The sequence below is a fragment of the Hakea prostrata genome, chromosome 6 (assembly GCF_041222555.1).
Source record: "Hakea prostrata isolate BN-2017 chromosome 6, UWA_Hpros_2, whole genome shotgun sequence".
NCBI lineage: Eukaryota > Viridiplantae > Streptophyta > Magnoliopsida > Proteales > Proteaceae > Hakea > Hakea prostrata.
This window is the reverse complement of record NC_142605.1, coordinates 27,845,279-27,867,110: the sequence shown is the minus strand read 5'-3', so window position 1 is coordinate 27,867,110 and position 21,832 is coordinate 27,845,279. Positions and strand designations below refer to the sequence as shown.

Sequence of the window (21,832 nt, the reverse complement as noted above, 5' to 3'; positions counted from 1 at the left end):
CAAATGAAACATTGGGGGTTTTGCTAAAAGTTAGCAAATCATATTTTTTTCACAAGATGTTGAGACAAATCTTCCATCTGATACGAAAGTTCAGTTCAGGATCATGTCAAAATGATACATACCTTTAATGCAAAAAAATGTGTGGTTTCGTACATTTTATTCGTTTTGCTAGGTTCAGTTCTAAGGTCCGATAATGCTGATCTGCTGAATCAAATTATGGAACTGAATCTGCAAGCTTGTCTTCGTATGTAATTCCAAAAGTTCCAGCCCCTACATCCATGACAAAGGTACCATCCTGACCAGCTCTTCAACACCTCTTCATCTGAGAGCTACAACCGATCCATTAACATCTGGTGTAAAATTTTCCAGCATATTAGAGAAAACCCACATTTCAATGCCAACAGAAAAATAGAAAATTGGGAAGAATGGGAGGAGGGGGAGGAAATGAAAACTGCTTTCTAAAAAACTTGAATCAAATCTACAAATTGGTAATGTTTTGGACATGAGGTTAGAGTATGCAGCTGATGTTAGTCAGTTGCACACAACATCAGAATAGAATCCTATTGTTCTCCTCTGACAATCTTGAACATTGAGCAATTCCACATCAAAAACCTCAAATTGTTTTGAGCTGAAAAACGTTGATGGACCCACCTGTAAAATACATGAACACTTCATCACAATTGTGAATCCAATGATCAAAACGACCTTGAATAGCAAACAAGATTAATTAAATGCTTCATTTTAAAGAAGACTAGGTCTGATTACAAGATTATTTCAATGCTTCGTTTTAAAGAGGACTAGGTCTGATTATCTTCCCTGCTAAGTTGTGATTTGTTGGTTCCCTGCATATGCTGTGGGAACATCAAGGGATACGGTTACTAGGTTGTCTTTTTGGATATAAGATTAGGAGAAAAACATACAACTCTTTAAGGAAAAACCCATCTCCAAAATCTTGTCCCACCTGTTCTACTAGATAAAGGAAATTGAGAGCAAGCTATTCCCATTTGCATGAACATCAGTAGACAAGCAACCATTCCTCATAAAATCAGAATAAGAAACCTACTTTGGGACTTGAGAGGAAAACTGATCCAGGAAGGGCTTTTGCAGGCTGGTGTTCTGTGCCACATACAAAGCTTTTCTCTTCTGAAAGGTGTAATGCAGTCAACCATGCAACACAAGGGCACTCTTTGCCTTATAGAGTTCAATCGCTCCTTTTTTCCCCTTGATCACTTTCCTTCCCCTCGGTCATTTCACATTAATGCATCAAATAGCATGATGTAATGGTTGTTTAATGGTACAGATTGTGCTCTACTTTATTACCTTTTTTTGCCTCTCACGAGAGACAGAAAATTCATCTATGGTTTCTAATAAAGCAAACAAAAAGGATTGTTTTCTTAATCACTTCCTATTATTTTCACCCAATACCCAAATTTCATTTCTCTGAATAGCATCCTTATTAACTAACTAATCTGTTTACTAGTCTTTAGGGTTCACTTGTTTGTAAGACACAAATGCCGCTGACAGGTGACATACTATAATAGACAAGAAAACTCAGGGAATGTGGGTAGAAGTCAAGAGTGGTTTGCAGCACCAGCATTATTAAATGTCTTCTTTTGGAAACAAAGAATAGAGATCAGAATTCTCATCCTATTTCTTCTTTGACTGCCCCATCATGGGGATTTTGCCACAAGAATCATCAACCTCAGAATGGTTGTTTTTGGTGCTTGTGGAACAAAGGAAGGTTGTTATTTAATCATTATCAACTTCTGATCAGTTCATGCCCTTTGGAGTCACTGCAATGCAGGATAATCATGGTTACATCTTCACTACAATTCACGCACCCAATTCTGTCTAATGGTCGCATTTTGTGCTTCTGGAACAAAGGTAGGTTGCTATTCAGTTGTTATCCACTTCTAATCAGTTCATGCACCTCATAATCATTCTATTGCAGGGTTGTCGTGACTTCTTCTTCGAAACCATTTGCACATTCAATTGTCTCCGAATGGGGTAATCCCAGGTCTTTCCCTTATCAACCCTTCTAGTTAGGTTGTCTCAGATAACTGGTATCTGGCTGGGCTTTCTTCTCATGAAAACCAGGGGATCTTCCTGGAGATATTTCTCTTCTGAATGTGCTACATGTCATAGTGCCAAGGATGTTTCAGACCTTAGACAGACAGTTTCAAAGTTACTTCGTTTAGAACTTCTTGGAAACTAGATCATTTCCTTGCTAATGATAGTTGGGTTTCTTCCTTAGCTGCTTCTTATACTTAATTTTAAACCTCCCAGGTATTTTTGATCATAGTCCTGCCATTATTTCGATTAGCCTAAATGTCTCCTTTTCCAAACCCATTCATATTCTTTGACACATGGGTCAGCGATATTAATTTTCTGCCTCGGTAGCGAGGCTTGGAGCTCTCCAGTGAAGGAAAACCTGTCTGCCCATATTTATGCCCAAAAATTAAAATCTGTTAATCTGTTGTTGAGGAATGGGAAAATAATAGTCTAGGGAATATTGCTCAAGACTATTCATGATAGTAAATCCTTCATTGACATTCAATACCTTCATAAAATGGATTTATCTGAGGATGAGAAGCCCACTTACTCTAGATTGTGTTCTTTAGAAAGCAGGAGGAAAGTTTATTCAAGCAAAAAATCTAGAATTAATTTCTCATCTCTTGGGGATTCTAGTGTGGCCTATTTCTACAAGTCTATAGGAGTGCAGATACTCAGCATTCCATTGATATTTCACCAAACCAATGATCCACAGTTCGGAAGAAAGGCATGAGGGTTGAAAGCAGAAAAATTGGAGTGTCGATGGCACCACTTGAAAGGAAAAGAAGAGCAACAGTGTAGTTGAACAGCAAGTAAAAGAAAAACATACTGGAGGTCCAAGTTCTGGTGGAATGACTATTCTTCTCTTTCCCCCAGGTCTCATGTCTTGAATTCCTTCCTCAAATCCTGCATTGATTCAACCTGTTAACAATATTCACGGTATTCATGTAGAAAGAAATAAGAATGACTATCCACTTCTGAGCATAACTTTTCACCTGGAACCAACGCATTGGTGCCCATCCGGATCTTTGCAGGAGAACCCCGTAAGTATGTGCTATCAATACGACGGCCTGATTCATTATAGCCAACATAGTGAAAAGTCACCTGTTATCAAAGGAACAGTATGCAGCTTAATTAAACCTTTTCTTTTCAAAGGTGGGATAAATAAACAAAAAAAAAATCCTAGAAAACATAAGAACAGGAGGCAGCAAACCACAAAAAGACTACAGGACAACTTGGAGGCCCAAATACAAGGAATGTCTAGAGAACATCATCTGACCCAACCTCAAATAAATTTTTCTGAAGCGTATTATCGCTGATTGGTAAAATTACTAAATTTTAGTTGGAAACTGCAGCAAATCACATTTTCAGTTTTTTTTTTTTTTTTTTTTTTGGGGGGGGGGGGGGATGAAAATGAATTCTCATGCACAAAATATGCGCTTTGAAGACTCCATAGACTACATTTTTCCTGTTTACATAGAACAAAAGGAATTAATAGGCTAAAAAAATGATTGAAGCAAAATCAAGTGCTGCAAAAAGAAAACCAGATTAATTCAGCATGTGTATCTTCGGAAAAAGGATAATGATTCAGCAGATAAAGTAGGCTCTTTTTTTTTTTGGGGGGGGGGGGGGGGGGGAGTGTGGAAGGGGCAGAGAATGGGAATGGTGATTCAGCCCAACTAGGATGACCTCTGCAATCACTCACAAAATATTATTAAAAAAGAATTGATGATTCTCACAAGCTGTGTTACTAGACTCTGCCAAAATATGGAGGTCAAAATCCACCCCATTTTATGCAGAATTGTCAAATCTCAATTCACTAAACTTGGCTTCCAAAGAGATAGACTTTAGGTGGTATTTAAGGATGCCTTTTTTCAAACCCACTAGGTGAAATGTTACTTCATTATTAGAGTCAGCTCCATTCAGTTGAACTTCAATCAGATCAATATGCTAGCATATGCCATGAAAAGGCTGTAACCTTCTCACAATGGACCCTCTTCGTCCCATGTTTGAACTTTTAGAGTAGTATCAATACCTGAGGCTCCTGCCACTGCATGTCGGCGGAGCTATATACATAGGCCTTACTCCTACTTTTGCTGAGATTCCGTTATTGGACTCAAACTGATGACCTCGTGGTCACAATGGAGCAACCTTACTGTTTCCCCAAGGCCCATCCTATGTTTGATTTCTGAAGGTGTTTTTGTAATGAACAATAATTGTCAAGAAAATAAGCCTAACTTTAGAAGACGATGAAAGTAAAAACCTGCTGACCAGCCTTTGGGCAATCACCTTGACCAACTTCAATATCCGAGTATATAAGTCCTGACTCCCGCTTGACGTAGTTGTCTGATGCCACAACCTTCACCTGAAAACCTGAATAATTTATCCCAATATTTTGGTTAAGCATATGGAGTTAAGCAGCAAGGTTGCAAACTTCTGTACTATCCAGCAGTCTCAACAGCCAGCTTCAAAATGAGCTTCCCTAGTGGATAATTTTTGAATCTTTTGACAAACTCCACACATCAGCATATCTAATGCATGAAGTTGGGAGGCTTCAAACATGGAGTGCACCAGTTAAGTTGAAATTAGTCCAACATACCTAGAGGCCATATTACTCAAGTCAGTCTAGCCAAACCCCACAAATAGTCATATAAATAAAGGAATTGTATAGTTACAACATGAAATAACATAAACTCAAGTGCATTCTTTGAAAGAAAAGAAAAAACCTTGAACTCTCATTGGAATTGTTCATTTTTCACAGGATCAATGGGCAGTGCTTGAATAGGATTTCATCTGTACCTTAGAAAGATCAAGTAAGTGTAGGTAAAAGAATCAATCTTACTGAAGTGCTTTTGGGCCTCAGTAGCAGCAGAAAACAGGGCATGATATACCACTCGTGCAAACAATTGGATTCATAGTTCTAATATATGCACATCAAAATTTCCGTAAATGCAACATATGATGCAAATTCATTAACTACAGACTGAAGCATATTAAGATGAACTAGCTCATAGTATTCTCAATAGCTCATCACACACTTCTTTCTATCTAAGAAGGTATAAAAGGAACAAGAAAAACCTTCTCTAATGAAATTTGGGAAGTCTGGAGGGACACTGTTGGCTTCTTGCATCTTTCTATTCTGTTCAAGCAAGCGTTTTTCATCATATGCGCTCTTACTCTTTGTCTTGGCAGATGCGTGTGTAGGAAACAAGCCTGACGAAACCAAAAACAAAAGAAGATACCTCCTCCCCAAATTCTCTGCTGAACACAGTTTGTATCTGGAGAATTCTCTGCTCCTATATAAGTTATTCATCGTAAGCAATTAGACCATTTTTCATGACACGCCACACAGGATTTACAAAGTAATATTTACCCAAAAATCCTACTTTTCATTGTTGTGTTTGCAACTGAAGCAGCATGGCAGCTTTTGTTTCTTCTGGAAGCAGAAGGGTCTCAGCTCTAGCGACGGTATTCTTCCTGCATGATAAGTGTTCGTTAACCAGAAAAAGACACTCGATTCCAGAAATCATATGAAGCAGAAGAACCAGAGAAAAATCCACATGAGCAGACTGTGACAGAAAGTTGAGCAAAACCCATGATTCAAAAGTCCTCTTTATTTCTTATCGGAATAAACATGGTTAGTTCAAGGCTCATTTCGAGCTCACTGTCGCTAGATATGGGAAACAATCATAGACCTCAAAAAAAAGAACAAGAAAAAAAAGAGAGATAGATGCCTTACGCGTAAAAGATGAGGAATGACCAAGAGAACTGGTTGACATTATCTGCATAGCTTCTCGGAGATTTCAAGCCTCCAGCATCTATCTAGATGGCTTTCTTTTAACTCAGGAACAGAGAATTGGGATCAGACTTGAAGGGCTTGGCTGGAATTGCCAGAACTGTTAAAAACTTAAACGTCGGTTTAGGAGATTAAAAAACAAACACAAAATTGATTAGCAACTAAAATGGTGGCTTTAATGCACCGGCAGGTCCTTATATTTAAAAATCAACTAAAATCATTAATCAATTCTGTAAGTGAAATAATTATCCTACTATTTATTTTTCTCTAATTTCAAAAATGTCTTTAGCAAAATTTTTGGGAAAAAAAAAATCTAAAAACAAGTCTTGATTAAATAAGTTTAGTACACAGAAAAATGTCTCTCTTTTTTATTTATTTTTGGGATAAATGAGAATAAGATTTCTTGAGAGGGTATAAAGTGAGGATTAGTGCTTTAAAGCCTCTATTTTAAAGTGTCAGTGCAATTTGCTAAAATTTAAAAGACAAATTTTAAAAACTCTAAGGCTCTTTTTGATATCAATTCTCATTATCTATTATGCCTATTTAAAATAAATAAGTACAAAACTTTTGGTCAATAATGAATGGTTTGGCGATTTATCGAATAATTATGTGGATAGTTTGGATCGATAAAAATTGTTAAATGATAGAACAGTGAGAAAGAAGGAAAAGTATGGTTGTTATAAAGGTGTATTGACTATTTTACCCCATCTTACTTATAGACTTTAGTAAACTTACACAATGAGATAATGTTTCATCATAATCCATAATGGACAAAAGTTCATTATGGTTTGGGGGTTTCATTATTTTAAATAAAAATAAAATTCAGTAGATGCCAAACAATTTAAATAATGAAATTTCCATATTGCTGATAATTGACCAAGAGCCTAAATTATAGCAATAATATCACGCGACACCGGATGATCAGCAAAAAGACGTGTATTTATTCCCAAAAATTGTATTTTTCATGACTCATATGAACAATTAAATGTAGACATGTTTGTCATGACTCATGAGTAATGGAGGATACACAAATTTACCATGCTATTACTTTTAACAACCTAATACCTTAAAACCAACCAAAGAAGTTTGCTTTCTCTGAATATTGATTTCTTTAGAAATAAAAGAGACATGATGACATTTCAAATGATATGATTAAGACAATGGAGAAAATCAATAGAAAATAATGACAACCAAATAATCATATCCTTAGAATATTTTTACTGGTATTGCAGTTTCTGTTCAAAGACAGGTAAATAAATAGATTTTCTACATTTCAAATTTGGATTTTTATCAACTTCTCGTGGACAGGCTTTTCTCTCCATTCAGTTGGCCATTAGATTATGAACACAGTTCTTATTTTTATCTTATGATTGAAATTTTTTTTCAACACTTAATCATTTCATCCCTAACTTTTCTCCCTCCTCTTTCAGCTCTTACTTGCAAATGTCTCGTCCTTTTCTTTCGAAAGTACCGACTAACCACTGGCACCATCACTTACTATGGCCTTTTCCCTCTTCGGCTCCGACAACTCCAAGCTCACCGTTGACATATATATATTTCGACGAAATGACAAAGATCAAGATTAATATGATTTGGAAAAAGAAAAAAATCAGAGTCAATGGACACTCTGAGAAGGCAATACTAAACCTTTTCCAAGTCAACATAGGGCTTATGTTCTAGTTTGTTCCATCCCTTCGTTGAACTATCAAAAATTCAAATTAGTGTCGATGAAATCAATTTAGAACAATGTGGACTCTTATTTCATTGTGAATTGTCTAACCTTGACTTAACAAAATCTGCTAACGGATTGTCTATGATTTTCATTCTTTATTTTTGGGTGTTTTCATGAGAATCGACAAATTTATATTCTAAAAAATAAACAAAAAGTATTTATAGTAGATAATTTTGGCATTGTTCAAGGCATTGGTGACTCAATTAATTTCTTTGGATCTCATTCCTACTACTACATTTGGAAACTCATAAGCAAAACTGAGAGAATAATTTAACTAGGAATAGGAACAGTGACGCATGCAATATCTTGATACCTTTTACTTTGTAAAACACAAGGCGCTTAAAATCCGAAGAGTTCAAGATGATAGATTCATGGTATCTCTCATATAGACTAAAAATCGATTGAACGAAAAACACCTAATTTATAAAATTAAATTAACCTTCATGGAATCAGGGGAGGATAATAAAACTCCAAAATTGTTAAATGTAGAAGTTCAAAAGGGAGAATTTCTTTAGACTTACTAGGTTAAAAAAAAACACAAATTTAAAAACCCCAAACTCTTATAAATTAAGTAAATATAAATATAAAAATATATAACTCTAAACTCGCAAAGAATGAGTTATATGATTCAGTCACCGTGTAATATAATCTTATGATTAGACTAAATCCGAAATTAGAGACTTTCTCAATGAACACCTAATAAGTTATGGATTTGGTAAAAAGACATACTATTTTTTTATTTCCATTAAATTTCAGTAGAAAGACATGTATTATTTTTTTATTCTCATTAAATTTATTTGTCATGAGTAGTGGAGGATTTATAAATTTCTTATGTGTAACACTTAATACTGCTCATGATTCATTAGTTTCCAATTAACTCACTCTAAACTTGATTTATTTTAAAGATAAGAGAAATATTGTGATGAGATAAGATTAAGACATTGGAGAAAATCAATAAGAAATGATGTTAAGATAGGGTTTAAGTACCTGATTGCTTAAAGCATTAAGTTCGATAATTAATTTTTGGGTAATTTTCATCTGGACCTGAGTTTGGTCCATGTCATTTTCAGTTCAAATTTATAAATGGACACTTTGCATCTACCTCCCCTAAGGTATCCAATAAGATCAATTAAGGACAAATTGTGATTTTTATGACCAAAATACCATCGCATCTATTCTACCGTAAGATTTGCATCATGTATTCACAATTAAATCCAACGGTGAAAATAAAAAGAGTGGGATATTTACGGATTTTAATTTGCTGCAACTGGCGAGGGTCTGATTTTTGCCACATCATCTATTTTGAATTGAACGGTTGAGATTCCAAAATGAGGGGTTAAATGTAAATATAAAATTCTTATTTTACAAAATTTATTTTCAAGTTTTTAAATTTACAAAATTATACCCTCTGAATCAACGAACAAACAAACATACATGTTCTTGTGAGCCCAACAATATCTTTTTGGGTTGTCCTTCTTCAACAGCCCTTTATCTTCATCAAGAACATATAATACTTCCTCTTGGCCCATTCCATCCCAAAACCATTCCTTCCGGCATCTCTTCCCACCGATCATTCTCAACATCAAAGATAGCTCATTCTTTAGGAGCATTCCCCTTGAGATTCACCATACAGAGTTTCCTTCTCCACCCAATTGCTTCCACAGCATCTCTACTGAACCTTCCATCTTTCAAGGATGCAACTTTCTCCCAAACCCATTCTCTGTTTCTCAAGTTGTATCGTTCTGCAGATCTCGCGACTTCTGGGCTGTAATGAGAACCCACACTGCTAACCATATATAGTGTGTTGTTGGTGGTTCTGGTGGTGCACCACCGCCTTGGGGTGGAGAATGGTGGGCCGATGAGCCACTGTTTGGATTCTGGGTCGAAGATTTGAGGGTGACAGAGTGCTGGGAGAAGGTTAGGGTTCATTCAACAAATTATACCCTCTGAATCAACGAACAAGCAAACATACCTGTTCGTTGATTCAGATGGTATAATTTTGTAAATTTAAAAACTTCAAAACAAATTTTGTAAAATAAGAATTTTATATTTACATTTAACCCCATCATTTTGGAATCTCAACCGGTCAATCCAAAATAGATGATGTGGCAAAAATTTGACCCTCCTGCCAACGCCGCAAATTAAAATCCGTAAATATCCCACTCTTTTTATTTTCACTCTTGGATTTAATTGTGAAGACATGATGCAAATCTTACAATAAAATATATTTGAGGGTATTTTGGTCATAAAAATCATGATTTGTCCTTAATTGATCTTATTGGATACCTTAGGGGAGACAGATGCAAAATGTCAATTTATTTGGATTAAAAATGACATGGACCAAACCCCAGGGGTCTAGATGAAAATTATCCATAATTTTTTGATTATCAAAATTTTTTTTAATTAAAAAAATATTAAAATTATGTGTTAGCTCCCGGCGAGGATCGAACTCGCGACCTTTCGCTTACGAAGCGAACGCACTACCACTATGCTACGGAAGCAGATGCAAAATGTCAATTTATTTGGATTAAAAATTACATGGACCAAACCCTAGGGTCTAGATGAAAATTCTCTATAATTTTTTGATTATCAAAAAAACTTTTACTTAAAAAAATATTATAATTATGTGTTAGCTCCCGGCGAGGATCGAACTCGCGACCTTTCGCTTACGAAGCGAACGCACTACCACTATGCTACGGAAGCACCGCCTTTTGAAAAATATTAATATTATATACTTTTTCAAACGCATAGGCTAAAGATATTAAAAAACTAAAAAGGCAAATGTAGAATATCTGAAATTTTTGTACATCTCATTGTAGAAAAATAAACATGAGAATCATTTGAAATTGATTCTTTTCAATATTTATTAAGTTACATAAATGCATCTTTGATAAATTACTTTTAAAAAATGGGATAAACCTTTTTTTTTTTTTTTTTTTGTTACAAAACAGGGTCAAAAGACCCAAAAAAACAAAACAAATCAAACTAGAGCACAACTCTTGAGACAATCCTCTCTAAGGATGTCCTTTCTGGGGGGATCTGAAGCCGATCATCTCTTCCAATTATCCGCCTCTTGCCCTCCGACCTTGTTTTTTGCGCCTCCTGCTATCTAACTGGCCTCGGGCTTGGTTTTTTCGCCTATCTTCCCTCGATCCTTGCTCGTTCGGTTCCTTTGGCCTTCGTCGATTCTTTTGGGTTTGTCGTTCTCCTTCCATGTGCGTTCCGCCTGCTTCTCCGTCGGTTTATAATAAATTTTATGTCGGTCTTCCTCTCCTCCTGGTTCTTGCTCCCATTCCCGCTCCTTTCCCCTTCTTTGTTGCGCGTTCGCCTCTACTCTGGCTGTGTTTTGTAGCTCCTCCTCGCTGCCTTCTTGTCCCGTCCCCCTTTGGCGTGCATTCCTTCCTTTCCGGCTCCGTGTTGCACTTCCATCATCTTCTGGGCTGTCCCCTCTTCCTTCTTTCTTGGTACGGCTTCGGCATGTTGTCCGCTTCCTTTTGGCTCGATTTTTTCGATTGCATCCATTCCCCGGTGTCTCCTCTGGATTCTCTTTCATCCCCGTTGTGGGTTCCTCTTCGGCCTCGTTGTTCCATTTGGTAGCACCCCGTTTGGCTTCCATTCCCTTTTGCCTCCTTTTGATTTGTGGTTTACCTCGTTTCATGCTTTTGCGCAACATCCCTTACATGTTACATCTTCCACCTCTTCATGTGTTGCATTTATCATTATCTTGAGATGCGTGGCGCTTTCTAGCATTAGTCATCAACCTATTATTGACAACTGCCGCGCTCGGTTTGAGTGAGTTTCCGGTATTCCTTTTTCATCGATATTCCCATTCTCGTTTCTTTATCAATGTCTCATATGCAGAGTGTATCGAAAAAAATACCTTTAGTGGATGGGATCCAAGACATCACATCAGATCCATTGTTACTAGAAGGAAGTGGGATATCCTTCAGTTTGGTGCAGATTTCTGTAGGGAGGTATCCCTCAAATTTTCATGTAATTAATTTATCTATGCAATTTTTCCATTTGAATGTATGAATAATAATAATTTTGAAATTAGTTCCTCCATCAAAACCTCATGTTCCACATTTAAGTAATTGCTAATTCAAATTTATTTTTTTATTTTTTATTTAGGGGAAAAGGGAAATTTATATTGAATATAAGGGGGTGTTACATTATTTGAAAAACGTCGACCTTGTCTCTCTTCATGAACGAAGAGGGTAAGGCAGAAAGTATGCCAAGGTCAAAAGCAATTATTTACTCAACATTAAGAAACCTTGCAAATAAATCAGCACATCTATTAGTCTCCCTAACTCCATGATGAATTATACAATTACTGAAATAACCTTTCAAATCAAGAATGTCTTCAAGTATGTCAAGGGTGGACCAATGTGTCTGATAGATTCCCAAAATAGAGTTAATGACCACCAACGAATCTGATTGAATGATGACATTTGGTAATCCCCTTTGAGAAGCAAAAAGCAAACCAGTGGGATACCAAGTAATTATCAAAACCCTAAACTATCCCAACGATACTCAATGATACCAAGTGATCAACAAGAAGATATGTATTTTCCCCCATCAAAGGTATAAATGGATGATACATAAATTTTGAGTTTTCTACCAGTGGCCCACTTAAATAGGGGCGAAACTCTAGGCACCTACCTTAAGACCCAAATATCACAGGTGATCCACTTCAAAATTACTAGTTACCCATACTAACAAATTGGTCTTGATTCATTAAGTTTTAAAATAAAATAATTGCTAAAAAAAAAATAATAAAATAAAATAAAATAACTAAAATTTATTCCAATATTAATTTACTAAAATGTCGTTCTACACCCAACCCTAGGTGGGTGAAAGAGATTCCTCCTTCACCAATCTCCTTGCCAGAATCTCTCTCTCCCCAATATCAATTTGTTGCAATAATTTTTCTTATATGATGTTTATGATGTTACTTATTTATTGTGTTTTTAATCTTCTTACTCATTAGATATAATATTTCCTCCCAAATAGTAAACGAGTGATAATAAAGTTCATGGAATTCTTCTAAAAAAATAAAGTTCATGAAATTTCAGAACTATGCAGGAAGCTTCCATGGAAGGGTAGACTTCATGTCCTATAGCTTAAGGTATTTCATGACTTGTACAATTAATTAAAATTTTTTTTTGGAATAAGGAGCTTGTATTAAAAGAGTAACTAAATAAGATGAGCTTGGAAAAATCATGCCAATAAGTCTGCTCCTTGGTTCAACTCACGAACATAGTGTAAAATGCGGGAATCCCTACAACTCCGTTGAAATTTGCGAACGTCATCAATCAAAGAATCAACATACTAGGGAATTCTATGGGAACCCAAGATCATAAGAGTGGCCTTGCGAGAATCAGAGCGGATTTGAAGTCTTCGAGCACCACTCTATAAAGCATGCTCTGACTTTATGGCAATCAACTCCATAACTAATATTTGATCCTCATGGATAGCACCGACAATAGCAAAGATGACAACACCACTGTAGTTCCACCCCAAACAACCATGAACTGGTACATTTGGATGGTGTGGAAAAAAAAATGGAAGACTTGTACATTTGGATGATGTCAATAATAGTTAATTTTTTTTTTGGTAGGAATAATCGTTGAATTGAGATCAAAGTCCAATGATCTAATAAAACTTGTAAATTACAAGGGTTTTGTATCTGATTATTTTGGCATTTGTTCAAGACACTGTTGACTCAATTAAATTCATTCATCTAAGATTTCACTATTATCTCTGAAAACTCATTCACAAGGATGCATCTGATAATTAGAAGCCCTATAATACATATAACATCAAAGCTGATGATTTTGAGAGAAACCCAGAAAACAATTTCACTAGAAAAGTGACAGATGCAAAATCTTAAACTCATCTTCTTAACTCTAAAAAATAAAATGTACTTAAAAGTTAAAACCCAAAGAGTTCAAAGATATTAGATTCATGGCAACTCGTATAGACTAGAAGAAGATTGAGCGAAAAGAACCTAAGAACTCAAATTCGTTTTTTCTCGAGACTGAGATCCGGAAGAACGCAAATAACTTCAAGGTTGCAGAGACTCAGTAAGACAATGGATCAAGATACATCGCAGTGTATACTGTTTCGGTGTGCCCTAATTATATGAAATCGTTGGATATGAGATGGGGTCATTGAGATAGACACGTGTCCTCCTGTTGAACCTCTCGTACGACGAACCGACACTGTTGCCCTTAGAAGCAAGACTTTCACTCTTTCTCTCCAGCCGAGAAAAATCGTTCCCTCCACTGGAAGCGTAAAACGGTTGAATCGTAGAAGGATTCACGTCTTCTCTCACTTGAGTTCAGAGGTTGGTATCGGTTTCCTAGATTTTGAAGAAATGCCGTTCGATTAGCATACATAATTTAATATTTTCAGTTAAAGATCGTGAAATCCCGTTTCAAGTTGTGGAAAAATCGATCAACCCATTGAAGGGTTTTTAAGTTCAATTAAGATTAAGAATTAACAATTATTCTTTCTTGCTGGACATTTTTTCTTACATTTTTCGAACAAATTTGATGAATTGATGCAGTATTTTCATCGAAGGTCGACGAAATAAGACTGTCTTCGAATTGAGATTGGGATACCCAACCATGTTGCCGAAATGGCATACAGCAATGAGCCATCTCTCAAAGTTTGGGCTACGGAAGAACATCGAATCCTCAAAATATCTTTATTCTGGGTATAGAAACTATTCCAAGGTTGCTGCAGCTGCTGCTACTGCAACTGTAGAAGATTCTCCTCTGCATGGGGTCTCAACGAAGTCGGAGGTATGAAGTAAAACTAAGATTGATTTCATCGACCATTTTTTGGGTTTTCTGGGAATTCTATGAATCACCATTTTATTCAGTTTGCTGATAACATTTTGCATATGTTCTGTTCTCATGGTTGTGATTGTAATCTCAGTTTCTGCGTCACTCCTAACCCAGTCCCCGAAAACCATCGAGTTTACTCTCATTCATTCTTGTTGTCATGTGAATTTTAATCTGGGTCATTTTCCACCCACTCCTTTTGAGTGATTGGATTACTGATATAGAAATTCCCTGTAAGTCATTAAGCCTACAAAAACAACTAGATATATACAGATACATGGTTACTTCCATGCTATAGTTGTATTTAGATGCAATCTTATTTCATATGGTCGCTAATGCATTTGCCTAATTCACTAAAATGTTTAGAACTCATTCAGAGCTTCTCAGTTGCTGAAATTCCGTATACGTTCCTATTGACAGGTGAACTTACATAAGTTGTTCTGGTCTAAACCCTGTTCATTGGCTTTGGCACCAGACTCACCTCTGAGAATTGAGGAGCCAAAATATGAGGGCCTCCGGCGTATGTTCTTAAAGCTATTGTTGTTTTATAGCAAACAAAGTCAATCCATTCGAGCAGCAAATGTGATTTACCGACGTGTCATTACACAAGTTGATAAACAGCCTATCTATGATGGTGATTTTCTTCTTTTTCTTTTTCATCTCCTTATTGTTTTTATTGTTTTGGGGAAAGAAGCAATTAGATGGAGTAGTAGTCTTAATTTTAAAAGAGCTCATGATGTTAAAAGTGAAGATTACAATTATGATCCCTTTTTTGAAGATCAAAAGTTCTTAGAAAATATGTATTTTTTGTTGCTTTCTTGCGATGGAAGTTCAAATGATGGAGGATGCTTCTCATGGGGAATTTGGATGGTTTAACCAAATGTTGTTACTTGGAACACTTTTTTGTTGTCTATGCTGCATGAACAAACTAACTTGTGAGTATGAATTTACATGTAAAATAACTTAGTTGTGAATATACCAAGTTATCTTGAAATTCATCCTGGGAAGAAGAAAATTGCACATCCTCCTCTCAGTTATTACAGTATAGCCAAGAGGTGCTTGTTGCAAGGTGATGAGCATAAATTCAAATCTCTAGTTAAATACATGTAATCAATGACAACTGCTCCGTAGTGGATGACCATTCTTACCTGGAAAAATTGAAATAATCCAGTAAGCAGCCAAGGAAACCACTGGTCTTTTCCGTAGAAGAGTTTGCTGTCATAATGATATCTCTGCACCCTAAGACCTGCTGTCTCATGATACAACAACAACTCAGCCTCATCCCAGCTAAATGGCAAAACGGATTTTTGTGTTCTAATCGACTTTATTTGAGGTCTTTCTTGATGCATGGTGTAAGCCTGCCTTTCACCACTTCTCCTAGGGTTATTCTGTGTCTGTCTGTCTCTTTTAGTTTGTTAAGTCTGAATCAAATCACTCCCTGCTGGAGCATCCACAGGTTTCGGTGGAACACGGTTATGCCACCTCAGACGACTTAGCTTTGGTGCATCATTTGTTTAAGCTATTACCGTATCAGCTCTAATATGATCATTCGTTACTTTTCCTTTTTGGTTGCCACTCCTCCATCTCAATATCCTCATCTCCACTATCCTTTACCTATATGATGCTTCTTAACTACCCAACATTCCACCTTGTACATCATACCCAGTCATAAGAAAATTTCCTTTTTGCTTTAAAGGAATATGTCAATCTCACAATACTTGGATGTACCTCTCAACTGCATCTATCCTATCTTAATTATCTACGAAAAATCATCATCTATATTATTCTTTATTAATGATTGAGCAAAAATACCTAAAATACTAAGTAGAATCTCCCCCTGTTCAATTTTCACCATTTCTCATCCCAAACATAACTAAAGTTGCACACTATAAACTCTGCATTCATTATATTTATCTGACAAGCTTTTAATTCAAAGGTTGATTTCCATAACTCCAAGTTGCGCTTACACTTGCTTTTGTCTCAATCCCCAAAACAATATCATCAGTAAATGACATGTATTAAGGAACCTCATCTTGAATATTGCTAGTTAAATCATTCATGACAAGCACAAACAGACAAAAGCTTAGAGCTGATCATTGATGCAACCCTATTGTAATTTGGAATGGACTCCATTGACCCCCCCCCAACTTATACTAGTCAGTACACCATCACGCATATCTTTAATTATGGCCACTCATTTACTTGAAACACCTATTTTCTCTAGTACTTACAGCTGCTTCCCAACCCAGATATAGGAGGAAGTTTGATGTGTCAGATTGGTGGCCAGTGCTTGGGGGGGGGGGGGGACCTAGCCAGGCCCTTTTACATGGATTTGAAACATCATAGAGTCACCATTATCTGCTGGGTCATGATATGCCGAAAACTTCACGACTATTTTAGCCTTCTGCTCTCCCACTTGTTGGCTTTCGCTGTTGCTATGAAACATCACTGGATGGTTCATTTTCCATGTAAATTGACACAACCAATAACAAGATAGCTTTGCCAACTTTTTATGGCTTAGATTGAGTTTGGATGCCAAAATGCTTCTTTGGAGGCTGATTTGAGTACTCTAGTTATGTTGTGTGGGATGAAAATGTTTTCAGCAGATTGCAAGGCCAAAACAGTGGATAAAAGGTGAAAGTCTACTAATCAATCCTGCCAGAGTAGCCTTGTCAGAGAAAGCAGCAGTCAATGAAGCTTGCTCACCCCCAGGTCCTCTAGGCTTCTACATTGGCTTCCACTCCACTATATGGTACCTTTTTACTGATCCATCTGTCTAGTAGAGAAATGCCCCAGAAATGCAAGGAAAAAAAGTATTTCAATGTATTAGATCAAAGTTTTGCTGCCTTTCAAGAGGTACATACTAGTATGCTACCAATCTGATATCTTCATTTTTGGTCTATAATTACCAGTTTCACTTGCTATTGTTTCTGCAAATAGCTTCTAAAATTGTTCAAGTAAAGTTGGAGGAGAGGAAACTGCTTGACTTTGAAGAGTTTTAGTATTCTCTTCCATATTGAACAGCTCTCAACTTCAAAATCGCTCCTCTGGATAAATGAATGTGATCTGGTGATGACTTCAGGCTTTAAAGTACCTCAGTATGCGTTTTATGAGCATAGCTGTTTTCTATGTTTGTCTGAACAAGCCACTGGAGTTTCATATATTTCCAGGCCATTTGCTGTAATCATTCATGTGCTCTAGAAAGAGCTTTTGCCTTTTGTTCGGATTTAGAGTTATATATAATAATTGTTAATCAGCTATCCATGATCTGGCATATTATTGACTCCAAATATCTATTGACTGATTTTACATTTCTCTTCTATATGCAGTATTTAATTTGGAGAAGACCTTCAAAACAACATTTTCTCTGCTTGTACTTCACATGTGGCTTTGCTTGCATCGCTTGAGGGAAGAGGGAAAGGAAGGTGTTGAGCTTGGGCAGTATGTATATGAAATTTACAATCATGACTTAGAGCTGAGAGTATCCAAGGCTGGAGTGAGTGATCATTCACAGATTGTACCTTCTTAGTACACAATTTTGTTGCTAATATAGTTTAGCCATTAGTTAGATGACCATTGTTTTGGTACTGGTTCAAAATGTACTGGCATCATGCGCAGGCTCCTGTGGAGGCCTGTGGAAGCATATTCATTTGATCCAGAAAAGCAGATCAAGGAGACGACTGTTCGTCTTTTCTGGTATACCATTCTGTTTCAGAGTATGTACACAAGTTGACAAGAGGTTTAGGACAAAATACCATGTTCATCAAAGTATTCAAGGAAGGACCCATCTGTATATTTAATCCTTTCCTACCGGATCAAGTGAATGATTCAACTGGTTTTAAATGATGCATGCACTCTGCATGTTTTCCAGATCTGCCTCCTTGCCTTTTGGCAAGAGGGTAGATTAGGGGAAAAAACAAACAGGGTGAATGCACCATTTCATGAGTTTTGAAAACCATCCACAATGATCAGGGTTAATCCATTCTTATCTTGGTCAAATGAATGTAAATAGTTTGAACTGGTGTGAAATGTTTCATTCACTCTGCATTTCTTCCAGATCCACCAACCTTTCTGTGTTGTGTGAAGACCCTTTGATTTTTCTTTTTTTTGTTGAGCGTCAGAGCTCTAGTCATTACTGGGACGAGGTTCAGTTAGTAACTTGGTGCAAATCTATGGGTGTCAATCAGTAAAGTCACTTGAATGAGTGTTCCTCTAGTACACTGATTTGTACCTTTTTTTTTTAACTACCCACAAATGGTTTACATTTCCTTCTTTCCTACAGGTTAATTTACTTTTGACTAGATGGATGAAGGATCTGGAGAAGATATTCTATGGGAATGTTGTTGCATATAATGCTGCAATGCTCCCTGAAGCTAAACCAGATGAGCTTCAGAATGTGATTTGGAGGTAACTTGCCTATTTTCTAAGCCATTGTTTTACAAGAAAATAGCCTAGTTGAGATGATGGCTAGTATTTTCAGAACTGTGAAAGCCGGAAACCAGTTGGCGTTTTTTTTTTTTTTTTTTGGGGGGGGGGGGGGGGGGGTTCCCAGTGGCTGACCTTAGCCATCAGCTGGTTGGTCAGCAGAATGCCAACTGCATCCAAACGCTTGTTACCTGACATGGCCTTCCTGCAAAATAAGGGATACATTTCTTGCAGCCAAATGCACCCAGTCTTGCAAGTGTATGGATGTTCTAACAACTGCCTAGTGTAGCTGGTGAGCTGTGGTACTCCTAGACCCATGATCACCACGAGATCTTGAGTTCAGTCTCGTGGCTGTTACCCTTTCTGTGCTCCTCGCCCCCACCCCCCTGGTAAGGGAAAAAAATGGAAGTTCTATTTACATAAAACTCATACGCACAAACACATACATATATGTATACGTTATACACGGATATATGGAGCCACATTTGCTTGTTGCCTAGTTACTTTGATGATCTGTTATGATGCCTCAACTCATTACAGGAATGTGTTCTCTGAAGATGGTTCACCAATGCCAAATGATGCTGCATCAGTTGCAGTCCAGGTATGCTTTTACTTTGTTCTCTGATGATTCAGTGGTGTCATCTAGCTGCCATTTATGCCCTTTGTTGTCTATCTTGCTAAGAGCACCCGAATAGTGAACTGCATATCCTAGTGGCATAGTTGTCATTCTTGTTGGTGATGAGACTTACAATTTGATCTGACTCGGCATAAGTCTGTTTGGACAAAATATTTTCCAGAGTCTTGACTAGTTTTGGTTAGGCCACCAACAAGATTGAGGCGCAGACAAGGTCCCTCATTTGATAGATAACTATAGTTGTTAGCCCATGTGCTGTAACTTGTACATGGCTTATGTAAAAAGTTCTCTTAAAAAGATCATGTCTTGATTATTTGATGGCTGCTACAAGCTATTCTTCCTGGCTTTAATCTCTTTTCTTCAGAACCCCTGTAATGTTGAATATGGCGCCTTCGCGTGTCCTTTCATGGACTTCTGTTGAGTGTTAGACCCACGTCCATGGTCATATCATGGCTTCATGAAGCTTGTTTCCTGATCAAGTATTGCAGAACTAATACAACTGTGCCCTTGCTTATGTTTTCAGGCAATGACAAGATATGTTCGGCGGGAATCTTATTGCTTGTCATTGACAGGTGTATTTTCCTTTTCCCAGTTTTTTAATGCCATCTTTAGCACTCATCAAAAGAAAATACTAGTTTTGATTGCTTCACTGCTATCTTTCTTGAGCCCGTAGCTTATTTGGGTAAATATTCACTTGTCAGTGCTGACACTGACCCAGCTTTCACCAAAATAACAAAATTGATTTCAGTTATTGGTCTTGAAAGGCCATAGGAAGAATGGTTTACTCACAGCATATGGATTCACATACTGGATACACCATGCTTCTCTTTATGTTCTCAATGTGGGATAGATTCCATCATTACAACGATCTTACCAGATGACTTAAGTGATTGTCATGTTCCCTTGCATGTGTTACTTAAACCTGTATCAGTACTCTTCTGCTCTACCCAGTTGAAACCATAGAATTTCTCTTGATTCAGATGCATTTCACCACCTGATGTCTTATATATGTTGTATTGACAGATAAAGAGGCTGTATTTTCCGGCAACTTCTTGTTCTCCCCATTACCGAACATGTCACCTGATGCCACTAGATAATTAATGGATGAAGAGACCAGGTTGAGTTTTCAGTGATACTGTGATCAAAGCATAGGTCCTTGCTTTTAACTAGTTTTGGAATAGGCTGCTGATCAGTTATTCAGACATAGGTAATTTTGTAATGAGACATATTCTTCTGTATAACTTGGAAAAAAAACTTGGAAATAAGTTACTTCACCGTCATTGTGTGAGGTCGATGTTTTGATGGAAACTGTTGCATGAGAGGATTGTAGGTGGGTATTTGGTTTTCATTTATCTCTGTTTATTTTTCTACTCATTTCGTTACTGAAATGAATTAACTGTAATGTGGTTTGAGAGCCAACTTATGAATGGAATGCAATGAAACTGATAGAACCTTTTACTGGTTTTTATTTTTAGCCGCACCAAAGTAAGGTTTCCAAGTAGTTTTGCAAATTTCAACCCCCTTGTTTTTTTTTTGTCGCGAATGCGAATTTCAACCCTAGCTTAATTACAAACGGCTCAAAAAGTTGATTCAAACCAAATTCGCAATTCAATAGAAATCTCAGAACCTTTTCATTTCGACACATGGCTTTGGCAGTTCTTAACAAATACATCTCATTTTTTTTTGGTAAATCCTTTCATCTCTAAGTATGAGTATATGCAAAAAGCAGCTCAGTCTATAGTTATACCTAATATCGCCCCAAATGTTCATAGTTTCCCAGTGCACCTCCCAAAAGGTCCCTGAAGTGTAGATGCTAACATTAGTAGCCATCCTCGACCACAAAGAACTACCAAAGCAAATCTTAGGGAACTACAACCCCATTTCCATTGGTTTCATATCCCAGTCTTCAAGGTCAGCAACATTGGCATGTTCTACAGATCACCATCCTAGAACAACTGGACCAATTAATTTCATTAGGCATGAATCTCATTTTACCAGGCATTTACAACCCGCTTTTAGTCTTGAACCTGAACAGAGCACCAATCTTAAGAATTTTGAATCAGCTGAAGATGTAAATACTTTCCTCCCTTTGTATACAGGCACTAAGGTTGTATAACCCAGTTGCCGACTTACCCCACTTGGTGTGCCTGTCATTAGTTGTTGTTCTGTTTATAGAGAATTACCAACATTGTTGTAACCATTGCTAGTTACTGGATGTCCCTTTGACTTTTATGATAGCTCTAGAGTCCCCAGATCTAAGTCCAAAGGTAAGGGGGTTTTGGAGCTGGGCAGTTACTCCCTGCAGTTTATGATCACAAGTACTTCAGGTTATGGATTGCCAC

At 36.9% G+C, this 21,832-nt stretch overlaps 2 protein-coding genes and 2 non-coding genes across 6 annotated transcripts; 1 reads left to right on the top strand and 3 right to left on the bottom strand.

The window, feature by feature from the left end:
- Positions 1-59: 59 nt before the first annotated feature.
- Positions 60-5,935, bottom strand: LOC149013034 (FKBP-like peptidyl-prolyl cis-trans isomerase family protein). Of its 2 annotated transcripts, XM_089158077.1 has the most exons (7): positions 5,792-5,935; positions 5,439-5,529; positions 5,131-5,348; positions 4,316-4,425; positions 3,048-3,156; positions 2,882-2,958; positions 60-651 (listed from the first exon to the last, which is right to left on the bottom strand). In XM_089158077.1, the coding sequence occupies exons 1-7, from the start codon at positions 5,838-5,840 to the stop codon at positions 532-534; spliced, it is 774 nt and encodes a 257-aa protein (XP_089014203.1). In that variant the 5' UTR covers positions 5,841-5,935; the 3' UTR covers positions 60-531. The 2 variants fall into 2 exon arrangements, with proteins under 2 accessions (XP_089014203.1, XP_089014204.1); XM_089158078.1 differs by lacking the exon at positions 5,792-5,935 and having other exon boundaries at positions 5,426-5,528.
- A 4,074-nt stretch (positions 5,936-10,009) lies between these two features.
- Positions 10,010-10,081, bottom strand: TRNAT-CGU (transfer RNA threonine (anticodon CGU)). The gene has a single exon. It is a non-coding gene; the product is annotated as a tRNA-Thr (tRNA).
- A 130-nt stretch (positions 10,082-10,211) lies between these two features.
- TRNAT-CGU (transfer RNA threonine (anticodon CGU)) lies at positions 10,212-10,283 on the bottom strand. The gene has a single exon. It is a non-coding gene; the product is annotated as a tRNA-Thr (tRNA).
- A 3,248-nt stretch (positions 10,284-13,531) lies between these two features.
- Positions 13,532-21,458, top strand: LOC149013031 (ubiquinol-cytochrome C chaperone family protein). 2 transcript variants are annotated; one of them, XM_089158585.1, is made up of 8 exons: positions 13,532-13,929; positions 14,166-14,389; positions 14,852-15,065; positions 17,761-17,927; positions 18,714-18,838; positions 19,397-19,457; positions 20,014-20,062; positions 20,514-21,458. In XM_089158585.1, the coding sequence occupies exons 2-8, from the start codon at positions 14,213-14,215 to the stop codon at positions 20,585-20,587; spliced, it is 867 nt and encodes a 288-aa protein (XP_089014711.1). In that variant the 5' UTR covers positions 13,532-13,929; positions 14,166-14,212; the 3' UTR covers positions 20,588-21,458. The 2 variants fall into 2 exon arrangements, with proteins under 2 accessions (XP_089014711.1, XP_089014710.1); XM_089158584.1 differs by having other exon boundaries at positions 13,533-13,929; positions 14,152-14,389.
- The last annotated feature ends 374 nt before the right edge of the window (positions 21,459-21,832 follow it).